At 50.4% G+C, this 20379-nt stretch overlaps 2 protein-coding genes across 2 annotated transcripts; both read right to left on the bottom strand.

Annotated features, from left to right (window-relative positions):
* Nucleotides 1-1603: 1603 nt before the first annotated feature.
* LOC109762066 (putative cyclin-dependent kinase F-2) lies at nt 1604-2788 on the bottom strand. The gene has a single exon (XM_020320887.1). It carries the CDS (start codon nt 2786-2788, stop codon nt 1604-1606), a length of 1185 nt encoding a protein of 394 aa, XP_020176476.1.
* Nucleotides 2789-5134: 2346 nt separating this feature from the next.
* Nucleotides 5135-9138, bottom strand: LOC109762013 (probably inactive leucine-rich repeat receptor-like protein kinase At5g48380). Its single transcript, XM_020320822.4, has 3 exons — nt 8840-9138; nt 6784-7657; nt 5135-6402 (listed from the first exon to the last, which is right to left on the bottom strand). Exons 2-3 carry the CDS (start codon nt 7600-7602, stop codon nt 5401-5403), a joined length of 1821 nt encoding a protein of 606 aa, XP_020176411.1. The 5' UTR covers nt 7603-7657; nt 8840-9138; the 3' UTR covers nt 5135-5400.
* Nucleotides 9139-20379: the final 11241 nt, after the last annotated feature.

The following is a 20379-nucleotide window of genomic DNA, read 5'->3' as shown; positions in this document are numbered from 1 at the left end:
GCGTGTGCGTAGGAATTTTTTTTGAAATTACTACGTTCCCCTACACCACACCCAAGCTGCCAGTTGCCATGCGTTTTGCAGTGTACATGGCAACTGCCCTAGTGTGCTTGTAAGTAGGTGGCAACTCTTTTTTTTACCCGAACATGTCAGTTGCCATATGTTTTGCAGGGTACACGGCAACTGCCCTAGTGTGCTTGTAAGCAGATGGCAACTCTCTTTTTATCCGAACATGTTGTTTTGCCATGTCTCTTTGTAGCGATACACGGCAACTGCCTAGTGTTAGTAGGTGGCAACTCCTAAGGTTTTCAAATCATGGCAACTGTAGTAAACCAGACCATACATGGCAACTGCTTAGTGTTACTAGGTGGCAACCTCTAAAGTCTTCAAATTATGGCAACTATAGTAAATCAGACCATACATGGCAATAGCTGCAGTTGTCCAAAATGGCATCTGGCACTTGACCTGAGATGGCAACTGCAGTTGAGCAACCATGGCAACTGTAGTTCAGCGACATGGCAACTGCAGGTAAACGGACGTTGAAGAGGGTCCGAACCATGGGAACTGCGGGGACGCGTGGTGACTGTCACGCTCGGAGCGCGGGACCGTGAGGTAGGTGGCTGAGAAAGGTCGTGTGGGCGTTATGCATTTTGCCCACACGTAGGCGTGTGAGAGGGACCGCAAGGGAAAAAAGAGACGTGTGGACGCTAGTTGTTTTGCCTAGATGTGGGCTGGTCCTCTTAGACACCACACAAAACATGTGGGCAGACTTCTTAACGCCCACACGTGTGGCCGTTATCGTTGTCCTTTTCAAAGGCCTATATTGGTCTTTATACGTTTTTTTTGGAGGGGAGGGGGGGTGGTGGTGGTACTGAATTGAGAAATGAACCATGGCTCAGAATTGTAACGGAAGTCCTCGTTTATTACAAGCTTGCGGCAAACGTCTATAGAGAAATGTCCTAGAACCATTGTGGCCTTGTGGGCCTATCAAGGAAGGATGCAAAATCATTGGTTCAAACATACACAAGTAACACCTTCCTAGTTATTTCCAAACGGAGGTAATATTTGACAGTAATGAAATTTGCATATGAAAAAGATGGTGGAAACACATAGTCACATACACTGAACTACACGAACAAGTCCAATTGCTGTACTAGACTACTAGTACCATTATCAAATCTATAAGTTCTCATGAAATCTGCACCAGCATGACATTTTTAACCATCAATTCATCCATCTCCCCAGATTTCTGTTGCTTAGAACATTGTACTCTACATACATTTATCATCGGTTCAGGATTTTGGAAAAACAACACAAATTATGCACTATAGCTCAATAACAACAGGGCATCTGTAAACAACATGTCATCAGCAGTCTAATGGATCTCTCAACACTACGTCACAATTACACATCTCTGATACTCTGAACGTGTGCACAATGACACATGGAATTCAGAGAAGCAGGCCAACACTAATGGGCGATCCGGCGATCATGGCGCCAAGGATCAACTACTGCTTGATGGTCATCGAAGCAATTTACATAGATGGCTCATCCATTCACACTTAATTACATCTGGAGAGTTCAATTACACTTGTTGTGCTGCGTTTCACACGGCGAGGGGAATTTTGAGTAGATTCTTCTGTGGCATGGCCGGCGGGATGAACCTGATCCTTGGTGCCTTCTTTACCGGAAACGACAAAGCGCTGACCTTTGCCGCCGCGGCGGCGGCGGCGGGACGAGGAGCAGCAAACCATCGGTGCTTGAGCGCGGCGGCCGCCGTCAGACGCTTGTCGGGGTTGCATGTGAGGAGGCCTTGCAACACCTGGAATCCTTCCTCTGACAGCTTCTCTCGAGGAAACAGATCCCGCAGCTGGTTCTGCTTGTGCCCCGGCCGTAGGAGTTGTAGCGCCTTGGCGGTGTGCGGCGAAGATGTGAACTCCGGCCACGTCCTCTCGTCCGGCGTCCCGAGCAAGCGGAAGATGCTCCAGAGCTGGATGATCTCATTGTTCGCGTCGTCGTCATCGTCGTCATCATCATCATCATCGTCGCCGAGGAACAGTGTCTTGCCGGTGAGCCGCTCGGCCATGACGCAGCCGAGAGACCACGTGTCGACGAGCGCGTCGTAGTCTTCCTTCCCGAGGAGCATCTCGGGCGCCAAGTAGAACGCCGTGCCAGCCTGGGTGTACGGCGGCAGCTCGGACAAGGAGATGGCCAGCCCAAAGTCGGAGATTTTGACGAGTTCCCCGTCTTGGCCGATGAGGATGTTGGCCGGCTTGATGTCGCGGTGGACGACGTGGCGGTCGTGCATCTTCTTGGCACCGGCGAAGAGCTTCCACATGATGGCGCGCACCGTGGACTCCGGGAGCGGCGGGCCGCGGCGCCTGTCCCACAGGAACTTGTGGAGGGTCGGCGCGGCGACGTGCTCCATGACGAGGCCGTAGGCGCCGTTGTCAGGGTCGCGCACCAGGCCCTCGAAGCCGACGACGTACGGGCTCCCGCCGCAGGCCTCGAGGAATCCGGCCTCCCGCAGAAGCTCGGCGGGGTCGGGGGGCTCCGCGGACCCGTCCGCCCAGTTGAGGTACTTGATGGCGACGATCTTGCCGGTGGCGCGGTGGCGCGCCAGGAGGACGCAGCCGAAGCTGCCCTCGCCGAGGCATGTCTCCTCCTCGTACTCCGCGGTGCTCCTGATGTTGTTGGTGCGGCTCCTCTTGCAGCGCGTCGGCGATCCATGTGTCGCGGTGGCGTGGCCAGCGCCGGGGACGGCAGCAGCAGATCGCTTGCGCGCGGCCATCGCCGTCGCGCTAGCTCGACGGACGAACAGCTGCTGTTGCTGGAGAGCGGACGCGCGCGCGATGGAGGCGAGGAAGATGGAAGCGGTGGATCGACGGGGGAGGGGAGGTGGGTGATGAGCTGATGGATCCATCCACGCGATTCGTCGTGGAAATATGCGCAGGAGCGACCCGGATTGGAGTCGGATTCAAATTCAATTCGAAGCTACGCCCTAGGCCTAGGCCCGGATTGGTTGGCTTGCCGCCCGCGTTTTCAAAACGCCGACGGTGTTTGGGGTTTGACACGGCCTCTTTTCTTTCTTTCCTCGCGGTTGCGTTTTCGCTTGGAATCTTCACTTCCATCGGACGGGGAAAGTCCCCAACTGCTCACGAGTTCAAATGAACTTGCATGAACAATAAATTCGAAAAGGAAAAACGTTCAAAAAAATTTGAATTTTTTGTGTGGTAAACTTTAACAAATGTTTCAAGAGCCTGCAAATGTTCGCTTTGAAATGATATTCATGGAAGTCGCAGCAAAAGAAAACAAAATCAGTACTCCAAAATGCTTTTGACAATAGCATTTTTGGACCATGGATTTTGGATTTTTTTTTGCCACCACTTCCACAACTGTAATTTCAAGATGAAATTTTGCATGCACATAGAACTTTTGTCAATGTTTCGCACAAAAAAATGTTCAGATTTTCTTTTGTTTTTCATTTACTTTTTACGATTTTACTGTTTATACGGGCTCATTTGAGCTCGAGTTGAGAATCGGCCTGACCTTGTTTGTTCAGGTGGACGGGAAGTCATCAAGAAAAACGCCCCTGAAGGACTAGCGCCTTGAGGAAGAAAATGTTGGATATGTCGAAGATGTCAAAGCCAAAGACGTTGAACCGGGGCCCCTTGCGCCATGCCGCAAAACCACCTCCTAAATAGGCAGCAGCCGCTCACGACACCAGATGCCGGTCCGCCGTTCTACCTGCCCCACGAGCTTCATGGCAAAGCCATAGCCAACCTCGATGCGACGAAGATGGAGCTAAGGAGCAAAATCTCCACATCGTAATTGTCGCCTCCGCCATGACGTCCATGCCTGGAGCACAAAAGCTTGTCGGATTCGTAGATCCACAAGCACCAACCACCAGAAGCTTATCGGGCGCGCCACAAGTGGCCTCGCCGAGGTGGGGGAGAAGCTTAAAGACATTTATTCCCCTATGTCGCCATCACTGCCACCATGACCGCGCCGCTGAGAACCCTAACCTACTATCCACACGCCTAGGGCGCAGATCCGAGGTCTCTCCACTCTCCCACCTTCGGAGAGGGAAGAGACTGCAGATTCTATCGTCGAGGGAGCGGGGGGACCGAGCTCTCTCCTTGTTCGCCGCTCTCGAACACAGTTCACGGGAGGGGAAAGGATAACTGCATATACTTCTACCCCCAATCGGATGAACGAACCTGTTGTCGTGTTTGTCTGGCCGGCACTGTTGGGGAACATAGTATTTTAAAAAAATTCCTACGATCACGCAAGATCTATCTAGGAGAAGCATAGCAACGAGCGGGGAGAGTGTGTCCACGTACCCTCGTAGACCGAAAGCGGAAGCGTTTAGTAACGCGGTTGATGTAGTCGAACGTCTTCGCGATCCAACCGATCAAGTACCGAACGCACGACACCTCCGCGATCTCCACACGTTCAGCTCGGTGACGTACCTCGAACTCTAGATCCAGCTGAGGCCGAGGGAGAGTTTCGTCAGCACAACGGCGTGGTGACATGATGATGTAGTTACCGACGCAGGGCTTCGCCTAAGCACTACGACAATATGACCGAGGCGGAAAACTATGGAGGGGGGCACCGCACACATGGTTGTTCTAATTTGCTACTTACTGCGTTCACCGATATAAGATGTTTTGGATATTACAATATAGACTACGTACGGACTGAAATGGCTGAACAAACACACTAGAAGATGTATATACACATCTGATTCAGAAAAAAAGAAGTTAGTGAACGGAGGGAGTAACTTTCAAGTCTATAGACCTAGGGAAGTTCAGCGATAGGCACCATCACCATTGTACTCCCTCTGTAAAAAGTAGTGATTTAAAAATCTTAGTATTAGTTTAGAGAGGTAGTTATTGTTTCAAGCTGCATGTGTCATCCTCAAAAATGAAATCACCATTGTACTCCCTCTGTAAAAAGTAGTGATCTAAAATTTTTTATAGAGGTAGTAATTGTTTCAAGCTGCATGTGTCTTCCTCAAAAATGAAGAAAATGTGTGTCTGATCATGCTATCCAAGGGCCTTTCGTAAGCAAAGCAACAATAAGGAAATAAATGCTAAAGAGCACATCAAACTGAGGACTGCAAACTACGTACTTCTACAAAAAAACGTGAGAGGTTTGTCCGTCTCACACACCAGTTACATAATCCCAAAGATGCACTACAGACTGAGCAAGTACAGAACGTGAACATCACAAGTCATACACATCTTACAACAACACGCTATTTCCAGGACCATGAGCATTGATCGAGCTTCCGACAGTTTCGCTAGCGACGGGTCCAGATAGTACATTACTACCATATATCAACCTGATCATTCACAAGATACAACAAACACCCAGCATCAATGTACCACACAGGCCCGTCTATTTCGCTACAATAAGCTCATCCAGCTTCTTAGAGTCGGCATCCTGCGGTCGGAGCGCCAGTTCATCATCAGCAGCGCTAAAATGGTATTTCTCCCCAACAGCTCTCAGAAGCTGGTACACTTCAAACATTGTAGGTCTTTCCTTTGGAGCAGAAAGCACGCAGGAACAGGCGACCTTCAGAACTTGAAGCAGCTCAGCGTCACTGTTCTTTCCGATCAGGGACTTGTCCACCGCATCTTGAAGTATAGAGTTGTTTGATAGGTATGTTATCCAATCTACCAAACTCCCTTTGAAATTTTCTGGGGCCTTTGATACGCGCGTGGGCTCTTCGCCGGTGACCAGTTCAAGCAAGACTACACCAAAACTATAGACATCCCCTTTTGGCGTGGCAACAAGGGTGTGCGTGTACTCAGGAGCTACATAACCCAAGTCGCCAAACTCGCCATTGACGAATGTGCTCAGGTGGGTGTCGATTGCATTCATAAGCCTTGCCAACCCAAAATCTGAAATCTTAGGCTCGTAGTCATCATCAAGTAGTATGCACTTGGAGCTAATATTGCGGTGAAGAATGCGGGGGTTGCAACTGTGATGAAGCCACGCCAACCCTCTACCAGCCCCAATGGCAATTTTTAGCCTCATTGGCCATTCCAGAGCCTCTCTATCACTGCCTTCATGGTGTAGTTGATCATAGAGTGAACCCTTGGGCATGTACTTGTACACCAAGAGCCTCTCTTTCTTAGCAATGCAGTAACCTAATAGTGGAACTAAGTTGCGTTGCCTAGCGCTTCCCAATGTTGACATCTCGGATGTGAATTGGCTCTCTGAATGCTGAGTATCTTGCAACCTCTTGATAGCAAGGAATGAACCGTCAGGAAGTGTAGCTTTGTACATAGTTCCGGAATGAACAGTTCCAATAATGTTTTCCTTGGTAAAATCACATGTTGCCTTCATCAGATCATTCAGTTTCATCTTTGAAACTGATTTCTCAAACATTGATACCTGTAATGAGAATTTACAGAAACACATGTGACAACGTAGCCAACCAAAAGTTTGTATGCCTAAGCTGATAAGTCATGTTTTCGATACGTCTGGTGCTTAAAATAAATGGCTGACAGCTATACTTCTAGTTAAATACTATGATACAGGTTATTCTTCAAGGCAAAAGATATATGTATAAGAATATTCTGCTTCTGTATTTTGCAAAAACGTTAATCTGATTAGAATAGATGAAACTTCACAAAGATGAAACATCTTTTTGTGGGGCAAAACGCGACAGATTTTGTCAGTTAGAAACAAAGGACGGCTAACATTTATTTTAAAATATATAAATACAAAACTAAAATACCATCTCAAGATCCTGGGGGAGGGGGGGGGGCATACCTTCACTCCTTTTGCTCCCTTGATAGACTTCGCCCACTTATTTTCTTCCAGGTCCTTTTCCTTCTTTTTGGCAGGCATTTTCCGCAAGAAAATGAATAAAATCACACCAACAATGATTAAAGTGATGACCGCACCAGCAACAGCAGAACCAGCAATCACACCTGTACGACTGCTTGAAGAGGCAGTGCAATCACCGCTCAGAGGTTTCCCACAGAGGTCTTGATTTGCGAAATTGGATGATGAGAATTTGCTCAAAGATGGTGGGATCTGGCCTGATAATTTATTGTTAGCAACATTAAACTCGGTTAAGCGAGAAAGACCAGCAAACTGCCCTGGGATTGCACCAGTCAACTTGTTATTTTGTAAACTGACAACATTGAGATAAGTGCAGTTAGCTAGCGATTCTGGAATCTCCCCTGAGAAGCTATTATACGAGAGATCAAGGTTTGTGATGTATGGAAGCCGTTTTGAGATGTCAACCGGGATTGGCCCGGAAAGGCTGTTGCTCGATAGATCCAGCGATGTCATGCTACTACAATTCTCGAGCCCATCAGGGAATTGGCCCTTCAGATCCATGCTGCTAAGCCGAAGAGAAAGAATCCGGTTTTCATTAGGATGCCAACACTCCACGCCGTTAAAAGTGCATATGGATCCTTCTTTGTTGTCATCAAATGTCCAATGCAACTTGTTGTTTGGATCAACGGATGCCTTCAACCTCTTCAGACATTGGATGTCAGTTACTGTGCTATAGCATGGCTGACAGAGCATAAGGCAGAGAAGGATTTGGACCAGAGTAGCATAGAAACACCGAATGGCCATCCTAGCGTGTTCTCTACTTCAACTTCGAGAGTTTACCATGAAGCTTGCTCAGTGCCTAAAAGGAAACATGCGACAATGAAAATCTTGGCAGGACATATGTAAACGAAACATGTAAATGCCAACAGAGCATACTGACTTAAGCAATGCACAAGCATTAAACTATAACCAAAAAAGATAACCAATGAGCCCTAGCACTAAGGCTAGCCATAGTGGGGGTAACTTAGCTTAACACATCCCAAGACAATTTTGCTTATGTGGCAAGTATTTAATGAGGAAAGAGGTGCTTGTGGTAACATAATATGTTACTGTAACATAGCGCTTCCCGAGGCAAAATGAGTCTATGAGCTAATAAATGAAGCCATCTATGACACTACTACTATGTTACTTTGCACTACGGAGGTAGTAACTTAGACCAGCCTAAGTGGGAGGTAATAAATTTGAACTAAAACCACGACGAGTAATTTGGAACGGAGGGAGTAACATGCATGCCACATAGGCAAAAAATATGATGTGGCAAGTAATTAATGAGGAGAGATGCAAATGGAGTACTACCTCCGTCCTGGTTGTCTAGCCCCCCTCGTATTATGGGTCATATTTTGACCATGATTTTAACTAATCAAATGTAAGTTAAATGTAACAAAAATGATATTATTGAAACTATATTCATATACGAATCCAACAACATAAATTTAGGTTACATAGCGGTTCCCCATGTAAAATGAGTCTCAAAAGTAATAAATGAAGCTCTCTATGTTACCACATCTATGACACTACCCACTATGGAGGTAGTAACATAGACCAGTAACATATGCATGAATCCGAATGAGCACATCATAATTACTTGCCCTACTTAACTAAGATGCACACTGCATGGAGATTGAATTATTGCATGAAGCAAGTCAAACACGAAAATGCTGGAAGCAAAGTTCTTGAGGGCTAAAGGACTGTTTAGTTTCTGTCAGTGGCTGTAGCTAGGGAAGGCACGACTCGGTAAAAGGAATCTGGATCAGAGCAAAGCGTTGGCAAACCAAATTTGCCGCCCACGGATCCATCTAACGGACAGAAGCCGAGGGCTGCAGCGAGACTTGGATTTGGCTGCCCGCGGCACAGAACATGGAAACAAATCAGGGGAAAGTGAAATCGGTGCGGGGGCGTTTGGCCGGTGGCAGCAAAACGGAGGGTGGATGCTGAGTTGCTGGCAGTGGCCGGGAACGGTGAGAGCGCGGACGAAGGGTACCTCAGCGTGCCGCCGTCGTTAGCGTCGCGGCCGCCAACCGATCCCGTGTCGCGAGCTCGTCGTCGCGACCAGCCGAGCCGAGCCGATCGTCGATCTCGCTGCAGCCTCGCCCTCGTTGCCAGCCAGCCAGCCGGCCGTCACGCTGAGCGGTCAAGCAGGGGGCGGTGGAGCTCCCCGTGGATCCCGGCGCCTCCCGGTCGCGGTCGGCGAGCGTGTTTGGGGGTCGGAGTCGGAGTGGGGCGGTGGCGTGGTTCGAGGTTTCGGGGCTGGAGCCGGAGCGTGGACTGGACTATGGTGACGGGAGCGTTTTTTTTTCTTGTTTTCTTGAGGGAGCGTGAGACTGGGGCCCACTGGTCGGTCGCTGGATTTGGACCACCTATGCTAGTCAACTAAACAGTGAGCGGAAGGAGAACGAGGAAATTTCACAGCTTACAACATCTTCAGCCGATATGTCAAATGTGGCCCTCAAACGGTCGCGTCCTAGCCCGAACGCGTCCGCGGTAGTCACCGTGCACATCTTAAATTTCGTTTATTGCATCTGAACATCTTATACTAGATTTTTTAATTCATACAAAGATATCCAAACGAAATAAACTTGCGTACAACGTCGATCACCTAGCTACTCATCGTTGGAGATGTCGATGATCTCCGTGCCTGGCTCCAGCAGCATTGGCGACAGCTGCAGCTCTGGCTCCTCCGGCTGCTCCGCTCCGGCCTCCTCCGCCTCTATATCCGCGTCGAGTTCGGCGAATAGCGCGTCGGACGCTGCCTGCTCCTACCGGAGGAACGCTCGGTTGGCCTATACATAGGCCTCATCCTGGATGAACTCCAGTATGCCTGCTGCTCCGCCATCTCGTCGGACTGGCGACGGCGAACTCCGCCTCCGCCTGCTCCATGTTGAAGCCCGACAGCTGCTGCTCCGGTTGCTCCGCCTCCTCCGACTTCATCGGAGCCAGCTCCTCCTCCTCTTCCTCCTCTTCACCCGACTGTTCCTCCTCCTCCTCCGACTCCGGCGAGTTCGGAGGCAGCCCGGCAGGGATGCTGGCTGCGCGCGCGGCTTGTCTCGCCAGGATCTCCTGCTGGATCTTGATACGTCCATTTTGCATCATGCTTTTATGTTGATATTTATTGCATTATGGACTGTTATTTCACATTATGGTACAATACTTATGCCTTTTCTCTTTTATTTTACAAGATTTACATGAAGAGGGAGAATGCTGGCAGCTGGAATTCTGGACCGGAAGGAACAAATCTGAGATACCTATTTTGCACAAATCCAAATGTCCTAACACTTTACAAAGAATTGTTTTGGAATACATAAAAAATATTGGGCGAAGAAACAACAGAAGGGGACCCACCAGGTGGCCACAAGCCTGGGGGCGCGCCCTACCCCCAGGGCTTGTGGGCCCCTGGCCATCGTCTGGTGCCCATCTTCCGCTATATGGAGGGTTTTGACCCAGAGAAATTCAGAAGGAAGCTTTCGGGACGAAGCGCCGCTGTCTCAAGGCGGAACCTGGGCAGAAGCAATCTAGGGCTCCGGCTGAGCGATTCTGCCGGGGAAACTTCCCTCCGGGAGGGGGAAATCGAAGCCATCGTCATCACTAACGATCCTCTCACCGAGGGAGGGTCAATCTCGATCAACATCTTCACCAGCACCATCTCCTCTCAAACCCTAATTCAGCTCTTGTATTCAATCTTTGTCTCAAAACCTCAGATTGGTACCTGTGGGTTGCTAGTAGTGTTGATTACTCCTTGTAGTTGGTGATAGTTGGTTTATTTGGTGAAAGATCATATGTTCAGATCCTTAATGATATTTATTACCCCTCTGATCTTGAACATGAACATACTTTGTGAGTAGTTACATTTGTTCCTGAGGACATGGGAGAAGTCTTGTTATAAGTAATCATGTGAATTTGGTATTCGGTCGATATTTTGATGAGATGTATGTTGTCTTTCCTCTAGTGGTGTTATATGAACATCGACTACATGACACTTGACCATGATTTGGGCATAGGGGAAGGCATTGGGAAGTAATACATAGATGATGGGTTGCTTGAGTGACAGAATTTTAAACCCTAGTTTATGCGTTGCTTCATAAGGGGTTGATTTGGATCCACATGTTTCATGCTATGGTTAGATTCATCTTAATTCTTCTTTCGTAGTTGTCGATGCTTGCGAGAGGGGTTAATCATAAGTGGGAGGCTTGTCAGAGTAAGGACAGCAGCCAAGCACTGGTCCACCCACATATCAAATTATCAAAGTAACGAACGTGAATCATATGAGCATGATGAAAACTAACTTGACGATAATTCCCATGTGTCCTCGGGAGCGCTTTGCTTTATACAAGATTTCATCTAGGCTTATCCTTTGCTATAAAAAGGATTGGGAGACCTTGATTCACCTTTGTTACACTTGTTACTTGTTACCTGTTATGAATTATCTTATCACCAACCTATCTGTTACCGATAATTTCAGTGCTTGCAGAAAATACCTTGCTGAAAACCTCTTGTCATTTCCTTCTGCTCCTCATTGGGTTCGACACTCTTACTTATCGAAAGGACTACGATTGATCCTCTATACTTGTGGGTCATCAAGACTCTTTTCTGACGCCGTTGCCGGGGAGTGAAGCGCCTTTGGTGAGTGGAGTTTGGTAAAGAAACATTTATATTACGTGTTGAAATTTACTGCCACTTATCACTATGGAAAATCATCCTTTGAGGGGTTTGTTGGGGTATCTTTGAAGGAAATATGACCTAGAGGCAATAATAAAGTTGTTATTTTATATTTCCTTATATCATGATAAATGTTTATTATTCATGCTAGAATTGTATTAACCGGAAACTTGATACATATGTGGATACATAGACAAAACACCGTGTCCCTAGTAAGCCTCTACTAGACTAGCTCGTTAATCAAAGATGGTTGAGTTTCCTAACCATGGACATGAGTTGTCATTTGATAACAGGATCACATCATTAGGAGAATGATGTGATGGACAAGACCCATCCGTTAGCTTAGCATATTGATCATTCAGTTTTATTGCTATGGCTTTCTTCATGTCATATACATATTCCTTTGACTATGAGATTATGCAACTCCCGGATACCAGAGGAATGCCTTGTGTGCTATCAAATGTCGCAATGTAACTGGGTGATTATAAAGATGCTCTACAGGTATCTCCGAAGGTGTTTGTTAGGTTGGCATAGATCGAGATTAGGATTTGTCACTCCGAGTATCAGAGAGGTATCTCTGGGCCCTCTCGGTAATGCACATCATAATAAGCCTTGCAAGCAATGTGACTAATGAGTTAGTTGCGGGATGATGTATTACGAAATGAGTAAAGAGACTTGCCGGTAACGAGATTGAACTAGGTATGTAGATACTGACGATCGAATCTCGGGCAAGTAACATACCGATGACAAAGGTAATACCGTATGTTGTCATTACGGTACGACCGATAAAGATCTTCGTAGAATATGTAGGAACCAATATGAGCATCCAGGTGCGCTATTGGTTATTGACCGGAGAGGTGTCTCGGTCATGTCTACATAGTTCTCGAACTCGTAGGGTCCGCACGCTTAACGTTCGATGACGATTTTGTATTATATGAGTTATGTGATTTGGTGACCGAATGTTGTTTGGTGTCCCGGATGAGATCACAGACATGACGAGGAGTCTCGAAATGGTCGAGAGGTAAAGATTCATATATAGGACGATGATATTCGGACACCGGAAGTGTTTCGGGGGTACCGGGTACATATCGGGTCACCCGAAGGGGTTCCGGGCATCCCCCCAGCAACTACATGGGCCTAATGGGCCAAGAAGGGGACAGACCAGCCCCTAGGGGGCTGGTGCGCCCCATGTAGGCCGAAATAGGCGGGGAAGTAAAGTGGAGAAGAGAGAAAGGAAGGGGAGGGATTCGGCCTCCCCCTTCCTTCTCTCCTCCCTCCTCCTTCCTTCCCCCTCCGGTGGATATGGTAAGGGGGAGGCCGAATTGGGAGGCGCCCAAGTAGGACTCCTCCTACTTGGGGCGCCCCTTTGGCTGCCTCTCCTCCCCTCCAACCTATATATATGTGGGGGGCACCGCTAGAACACACAACATCATCTGTTAGCCGTGTGCCGCGCCTCCCTCCACAGTTTACACCTCTGGTCATATTGTCGTAGTGCTTAGGCGAAGCCCTGCGCGGATCACTTCACCATCACCGTCACCACGCCGTCGTGCTGACGAAACTCTCCCTCGACACTTTGCTCGATCAAGAGTTCGAGGGACGTCATCGAGCTGAACGTGTGCGGAACTCGGAGGTGTCGTACGTTCGGTGCTTGATCGGTCGGAACGAGAAGAAGTTCGACTACATCAACCATGTTGTCAAATGCTTCCGCTTTTGGTCTATGAGGGTACGTGGACACACTCTTCCCCTCTCGTCGCTATGCATCTCCTAGATAGATCTTGCGTGAGCGTAGGAATATTTTTGAAATTGCATGCTACGTTCCCCAACAGTGGTATCAGAGCCATGTCTATGCGTAGATGATATCACTACAAAAAAAAGACACATCCGTGACATTTTGGGCCGAACGAAATTTTTTTCTGTCATACATATGACACTTCTATGACGATAATTGTGACAAAACACGGTATCATCATAGATGTGGTGGGCTCCTACTTCTATGACAAAAAATCATGACAGAAAATGGGCTTTTCGTCCTGGGCGGGCCGGAGACGCAGCTGCATGACATTCTTTGGGCCGTCCATGACGGAAAAAACTGTGGTAGAAGCGAGGGGGAGGAAAATTTTGGGGAGTTCCCGGTTACGGTGGGAGGTCGGGGGCCGAGCGATGCGCGTTTCTCTCGTACATGTACGCGCATGTGTGCGAGGCGTTGGCTCTAACTGAACCCGAGCGAGGCGTTGGGCTCTAACTGAACCCGAGCGATTGCACTGCAGGCTACGCGTTACTAAACCCGAGCGATCGATCGATGGCTGATAACCGAACCCGATCGAGCAATTCCTTCGCTACTGCTGCTAACTAAAGCCGATCGATGCTGCCTCTGGGATGAACAGTGAGTGTTGCGGGGGGTTTGGATGAACAGTGAGCGGTGGCGTTGCCTCTGGATGAACAGGACCCCGTGGTGTGGTGGAGGGCTGGATGAACAGTAGACGATGGAGGGGTGCCCGTGGAGGGGTGGTTGAATAGGACCCCGTGGTGTGGAGGGCTGGACGAACAGTAGACGGTGGAGGGGTGCCCGTGGAGGGGTGGTTGAACAGGACCCCGTGGTGTGGAGGGCTGGATGAACAGTAGACGGTGGAGGGGTGCCCGTGGAGAGGTGGTTGAACAGTAGCCGGTGGAGTAGCGCGCGGTGGAGGCTGGATGAACAGGAGCCCGTGGAGGCTGGAGGAGGTCGACGGTAGCCCGTGGAGGCTGGAGGAGGTCGACGGTGGAGATGAACAGTATCCCGTGGAGTCCCGTTTTGCGGTACGCCACACCCCTCCCGATGAACAGGACCCCCGTTTCGACCGTAGGAGGTCCGTTTCGTCCGTTTTGCGGTACGCCACACCCCTCCCGATCAACAGGACCCCTGTTTCGACCGTAGGAGGTCCGTTTCCTCCGTTTTGCGGTACGCCACACCCCTCCCGATCAACAGGACCCCCGTTTCGACCATAGGAGGTCCGTTTCCTCCGTTTTGCGGTACGCCACACCCCTCCCGATCAACAGGACCCCCGTTTCGACCGTAGGAGGTCCGTTTCGTCCGTTTTGCGGTACGCCACACTCCTCCCGATCAACAGGACCCCTGTTTCGAGCGTAGGAGGTCCGTTTCCTCCGTTTTACGGTACGCCACACCCCTCCCCATGAACACGATGCATTCCGTTGCCTCCCCATGAACACGATGCATTCCGTTGCCTCCCCATGAACACGACGCATTCCGTTGCCTCCCCATGAACACGACGACGACGTTGTTTCTCCGTTCCGACCCAGCCATGTACACGAGCCCTGGCCGTACGTATGCACGAGTAGGCGTTCGAGACCCCGCCCGTATGTACACATACGTGGCCGTATTTTCTTTCTTGCACCCTGGCCGATGTACGTATGTGTACATGCTACGTGCGTGCCTCTACTACGACACGTACACGCCTCTACTATGACACGTGTGCGCCTCTACATCCACCAGTATATATGTACGTACACGTTCGCGACCAGAATGACAACGCTATGTACGCTTCGACCAGGTGGGTCCCGACTGTCAGGCACTTCCTTGCCTGCGAAGATGTAGCTGGTGGGTCCCAGCAGTCAGGGGGCGAATCTTTTTTTGCCCAGACGCACTTCCTTGCGTGCGAAGATGTAGCTGGTGGGTCCCAGCAGTCAGGGGGAAACGTTTTTTTCGCGAAATACAGTGGCTCGTCCGGTGGGTCCCAGCTGTCAGGTGGAGGAATAATTATTTTCCGCGTAATAAGGAGGCACTTCCTTGCTGCGGCCGTGGACCCAGCTGTCAGCCTCTCCACGTACAGTCCACGTCCGATGGAAGTCGTTCCTTGACTACGTTGACCACGCCGCGCCGAGAGCACCAGGGTGGTGGACGACGGCAAGGCCTAGGAAGGGGACGACGGGGAGCCGGGGAAGACGCGGCAGTGGAAGCCCGCGCGGAGAGGAGTACGAGGGTTCACTGGTTCGGCTGCGGTGTGAAGCTGCCGTCGCCGCAGGGCCTGGCCAGCGGTGGGAATAGTAGGGGGCAGTGAGGCCTCTGCGGCAGCATAGCCGGCCACGGGAGGCAGGAGCATGCGGCACGACCGGCTCTGCTTTGGGCGGCTGGAGCAAGAAGACCAGAGGTTGAAGAAGCACTACGGCCGTTGGATGGACATCGTACGGTCACTGGAGCTAGAATCGTGCATATTGACTAAGTTGACAAAGCCCTCCATCCCCGTCAACTTATTAGGCCCACAAGTCAGCCTGCCACTATACTGGGTCCCAGCAAACAGGGGGAGTATTCATTTTTTTTTGCGTAATAAGGAGGCACTTCCTTGCGTGCGAAGATATAGCTGGTGGGTCCGAGCTGTCAGCGGCGGTAACGTTTTTTCACGAAATACAGAGGCCCTTTCGGTGGGTCCCTGATGTCAGGTGGAGGAATCATTATTTTGCGCGTAATAAGGAGCAATTTCCTTGCGTGCGGCCGTGGACCCAGCTGTCGGCCTCTCCACGTACAGTCCACTTCAGATGCATGTCGGTCGTTGACCACGTTGACCAGGCCGCGTCGAGAGCACCAGGGCAGTGGACGACGGCGAGGCCTAGGAAGGGAACGACACGGAGGCAGGGAAGACTCGACAGTTGTTTCCCACGCGGAGGGGAGTACGACTGTACGAGGGTTTACTGGTTCGTCTGCCGTCGCCGGAGAATAACAACATGTGTGGGTGAGTAGAGGGATGGCTAGGCCAGCGATGGGAGTACGGTGGGGCGGTGAGGCCTGCGCGGCAGCAGAGCCGGCCGCGGGGAGGAGGGAGCAGGCAGTCCCGCCGGCGCTTATTTGAGCGGCTGGAGCAGGAAGAGAAGAGATTGAAGAAGCACGAGGGCCGTTGGATGGCCATCCAACAGCCACTGCTTGTGCGTCAACCTTTTTTTAGGAAAGCCTCAAATCTGTGGAAAACAGCATACATCCCATCTGCCATTATTTCTAATAATTTACAGCCCATTTGCTAATTATTAAGGTTTTTTTGGAGCCCATATTCTTTTTGTTAGCATTACAGCCCATATTGTGGCCACGGTTAAAAAATTATACGAAATTTTGCATATTTCGGTGCGGTCCGAACTGTTTTTAATCCCGAAATTTTGACTCACATTCAAACTGATTTTATAAATAAATGTATATCAATATAAAATCCAACAAATTCTCCACGCATAAAAAATAATGTAATTTAAAATCTCGAAATGAAAAAAAAGATATTTGAAACTAATTGCCGGTTTGATGTGTTTTTAAAATGTACAGCCCATTTCTCATTACTGATGGGCCATTTTCTCGGCCAGCCGAATGAAAGCTCTCCTCGTCTTGAAAAATTTGCAGCCCAACAGGCCTGACAAAGCGACTTACTTGGCAAATCACAAAAAAAACTGGGCTGTGGCCATGGACCCAGCTGTCAGCCTCTCCACATACAGTACTCTTCCGATGGAAGTCGTTCCTTGACCACGTTGACCACGCCGCGCGGAGAGCACCACGGCGGTGGACGACGGCGAGGCCTAGGAAGGGGACGACGCGGAGCCGGGGAAGACGCGGCAGTGGAAGCCCGCGCGGAGAGGAGTACGAGGGTTCACTGGTTCGGCTGTGGTGTGAGGCTGCCGTCGCCGCAGGGCCTGGCCAGCGGTGGGAATAGTAGGGGGCGGTGAGGCCTCCGCGGCAGCACAGCCGGCCACGGGAGGCAGGAGCATGCGGCACGACCGGCGCTGCTTTGGGCGGCTGGAGCAAGAAGACCAGAGGTTGAAGAAGCACTACGGCCGTTGGATGGACATCGTACGGTCACTGGAGCTAGAATCGTGCATATTGACTAAGTTGACAAAGCCCTCCGTCCCCGTCAACTTATTAGGCCCACAAGTCAGCCTGCCACTATACTGGGTCCCAGCTAACAGGGGGAGTATTCATTTTTTTTGTGCGTAATAAGGAGGCACTTCCTTCCGTGCGAAGATATAGCTGGTGGGTCCGAGCTGTCAGCGGCGGTAACGTTTTTTCACGAAATACAGAGGCCCTTTCGGTGGGTCCCTGATGTCAGGTGGAGGAATCATTATTTTGCGCGTAATAAGGAGCAATTTCCTTGCGTGCGGCCGTGGACCCAGCTGTCGGCCTCTCCACGTACAGTCCACTTCAGATGCATGTCGGTCGTTGACCACGTTGACCAGGCCGCGTCGAGAGCACCAGGGCAGTGGACGACGGCGAGGCCTAGGAAGGGAACGACACGGAGGCAGGGAAGACTCGACAGTTGTTTCCCACACGGAGGGGAGTACGACTGTACGAGGGTTTACTGGTTCGTCTGCCGTCGCCGGAGAATAACAGCAGGTGTGGGTGAGTAGAGGGATGGCTAGGCCAGCGATGGGAGTACGGTGGGGCGGTGAGGCCTGCGCGGCAGCAGAGCCGGCCGCGGGGAGGAGGGAGTAGGCAGTCCCACCGGCGCTTATTTGAGCGGCTGGAGCAGGAAGAGAAGAGATTGAAGAAGCACGAGAGCCGTTGGATGGCCATCCAACAGTCACTGCTTGTGCGTCAACCTTTTTTAGGAAAGCCTCAAATCTGTGGAAAACAGCATACATCCCATCTGCCATTATTTCTAATAATTTACAGCCCATTTGCTAATTATTAAGGTTTTTTTGGAGCCCATATTCTTTTTGTTAGCATTACAGCCCATATTGTGGCCACGGTTAAAAAATTATACGAAATTTTGCATATTTCGGTGCGCTCCGAACTGTTTTTAATCCCGAAATTTCGACTCACATTCAAACTGATTTTAAAAATAAATGTATATCAATATAAAATCCAACAAATTCTCCACGCATAAAAATTAATGTAATTTAAAATCTCGAAATGAAAAAAAAAGATATTTAAAACTAATTGCCGGTTTGATGTGTTTTTAAAATGTACAGCCCATTTCTCATTACTGATGGGCCATTTTCTCGGCCAGCCGAATGATTCTCTCCTCGTCTTGAAAGATTTGCAGCCCAACAGGCCTGACAAAGCGACTTACTTGGCAAATCACAAAAAAAACTGGGCTGTGGCCATGGACCCAGCTGTCAGCCTCTCCACGTACAGTACTCTTCCGATGGAAGTCATTCCTTGACCACGTTGACCACGCCGCGTGGAGAGCACCACGGCGGTGGACGACGGCGAGGCCTAGGAAGGGGACGACGCGGAGCCGGGGAAGACGCGGCAGTGGAAGCCCGCGCGGAGAGGAGTACGAGGGTTCACTGGTTCGGCTGCGGTGTGAGGCTGCCGCCGCCGCAGGGCCTGGCCAGCGGTGGGAATAGTAGGGGGCGGTGAGGCCTCCGCGGCAGCACAGCCGGCCACGGGAGGTAGGAGCATGCGGCACGACCGGCGCTGCTTTGGGCGGCTGGAGCAAGAAGACCAGAGGTTGAAGAAGCACTACGGCCGTTGGATGGTTATCGTACGGTCACTGGAGCTAGAATCGTTCATATTGACTAAGTTGACAAAGCCCTTCGTCCCCGTCAACTTAGTAGGCCCCCAAGTCAACCTCCCACCAAGGTGGGTCCTAGCTAGCCGGGGGAGTATTCATTTTTTGTGCGTAATAAGTAGGCACTTCCGGTGGGTCCGAGCTGACAGCGGACGGAACGTTTTTTTCGCGAAATACGGTGGCCCGTCAGGTGGGTCCCAGCAGTCAGGGGGCAAACGTTTTTTTCCGCAAAATACGGTGGCCCGTCCAGTGGGTCCCTGCTGTCAGTTGGAGGAATCATTATTTTCCACGTAATAAGGAGGCACTTACTTGCTGCGGCCGTGGACCCAGCTGAGACTCTCCACGTACAGTATACTTCCGATGGAAGTCGTTCCTTGACCACGTTGACCTCGCCGCGTTCCGTTGCATGCATGCGTCCATGGGCATGGTGCGTCCCCACTGTCAGCCTCTCACGTACAATCATCTTCCGATGACTCTCGGTTGTTGACCACGTTGACCACACCGTGCCGAGCGCACCCAGACTGGAACGACCCGGAGATGGGGAAGACGGGGCAGTGGAGTCGCAGATGGAGAGGAGTGGGAAACTTCACTGGTTCGGGTGCGCGGCAGCACAGCCGCGGTGCCGCCCACGGGAGACAGGAGCAAGAACAGAGGTTGAAGAAGGAGCACGGCTGTTGGATTAACATCCAACGGTCCAGCTGCTAGAATCATTTGTTGATTAAGTTGACAAAGCCGTGCGTACACGTCCGCTTAGTAGGCCCACAAGTAAGTCACCAAATCTGACGGGTCCCAGCTGTCAATGGGATGAATAATTTTTTTTCGCAAAACAAGGAGGCACTTCCTTCCGTGCGAAGATACAGCCGGTGGGTCCCAGCTGTTAGGTGGAGAAATGATTTTTTCGCAAAACAAGGAGGTCCCTCCTGTAGCTGGTTCGAATCCAAACCTAGACTATATGTGGTGCTATGCTACTCTGCAAGTAATGAAACTGACAGATCCAACGTTCACTTCTCCTCTTCTCTACTTACTCTGCCTAGCATCAGAAGCTCTGGCCGCAGCAACCATGTCCGCTGGCTGCTCGTCCACTACTCTTCAGCAGGCAACAACCAGATATGCGCCAAGTCGCCACCCGTACCATCGCCTGTGGGTCTCATCACACCCCCGCCGGCACACGCACCGTAGCCGATTGCTCATCGCAACCCGCTGCCGTTGGTGTGGTGCCACTGCTACAAATCACGCAGAGTCATCCGTCGCGTCTCAACCACAATCCGCAACCCTGGCCGAGTCTTCTACAAATGCCCGAATCATGGGGTAATAATATGTTTAAGTGTTGTTCTGCTGCTTTCAGTTGCTGATTTTTTTAATAGTTTGGTTGATGATCTTCCAATTTGAT

Source organism: Aegilops tauschii, chromosome 4, assembly GCF_002575655.3.
Source record: "Aegilops tauschii subsp. strangulata cultivar AL8/78 chromosome 4, Aet v6.0, whole genome shotgun sequence".
NCBI lineage: Eukaryota > Viridiplantae > Streptophyta > Magnoliopsida > Poales > Poaceae > Aegilops > Aegilops tauschii.
This window is presented reverse-complemented; position numbering and strand designations above follow the sequence as displayed.

What these genes read in the sequence shown, in the direction of transcription:
- LOC109762066 (XM_020320887.1), bottom strand. Translation starts at nt 2,788, where the DNA reads ATGGCCGCGCGCAAGCGATCTGCTGCTGCCGTCCCCGGCGCTGGCCAC.
- LOC109762013 (XM_020320822.4), bottom strand. Translation starts at nt 7,602, where the DNA reads ATGGCCATTCGGTGTTTCTATGCTACTCTGGTCCAAATCCTTCTCTGC. An exon ending in AGGGAGCAAAAGGAGTGAAG is followed by an intron (nt 6,403 to 6,783) that starts GTATGCCCCCCC and finishes TTCTCATTACAG; the next exon opens with GTATCAATGTTTGAGAAATC.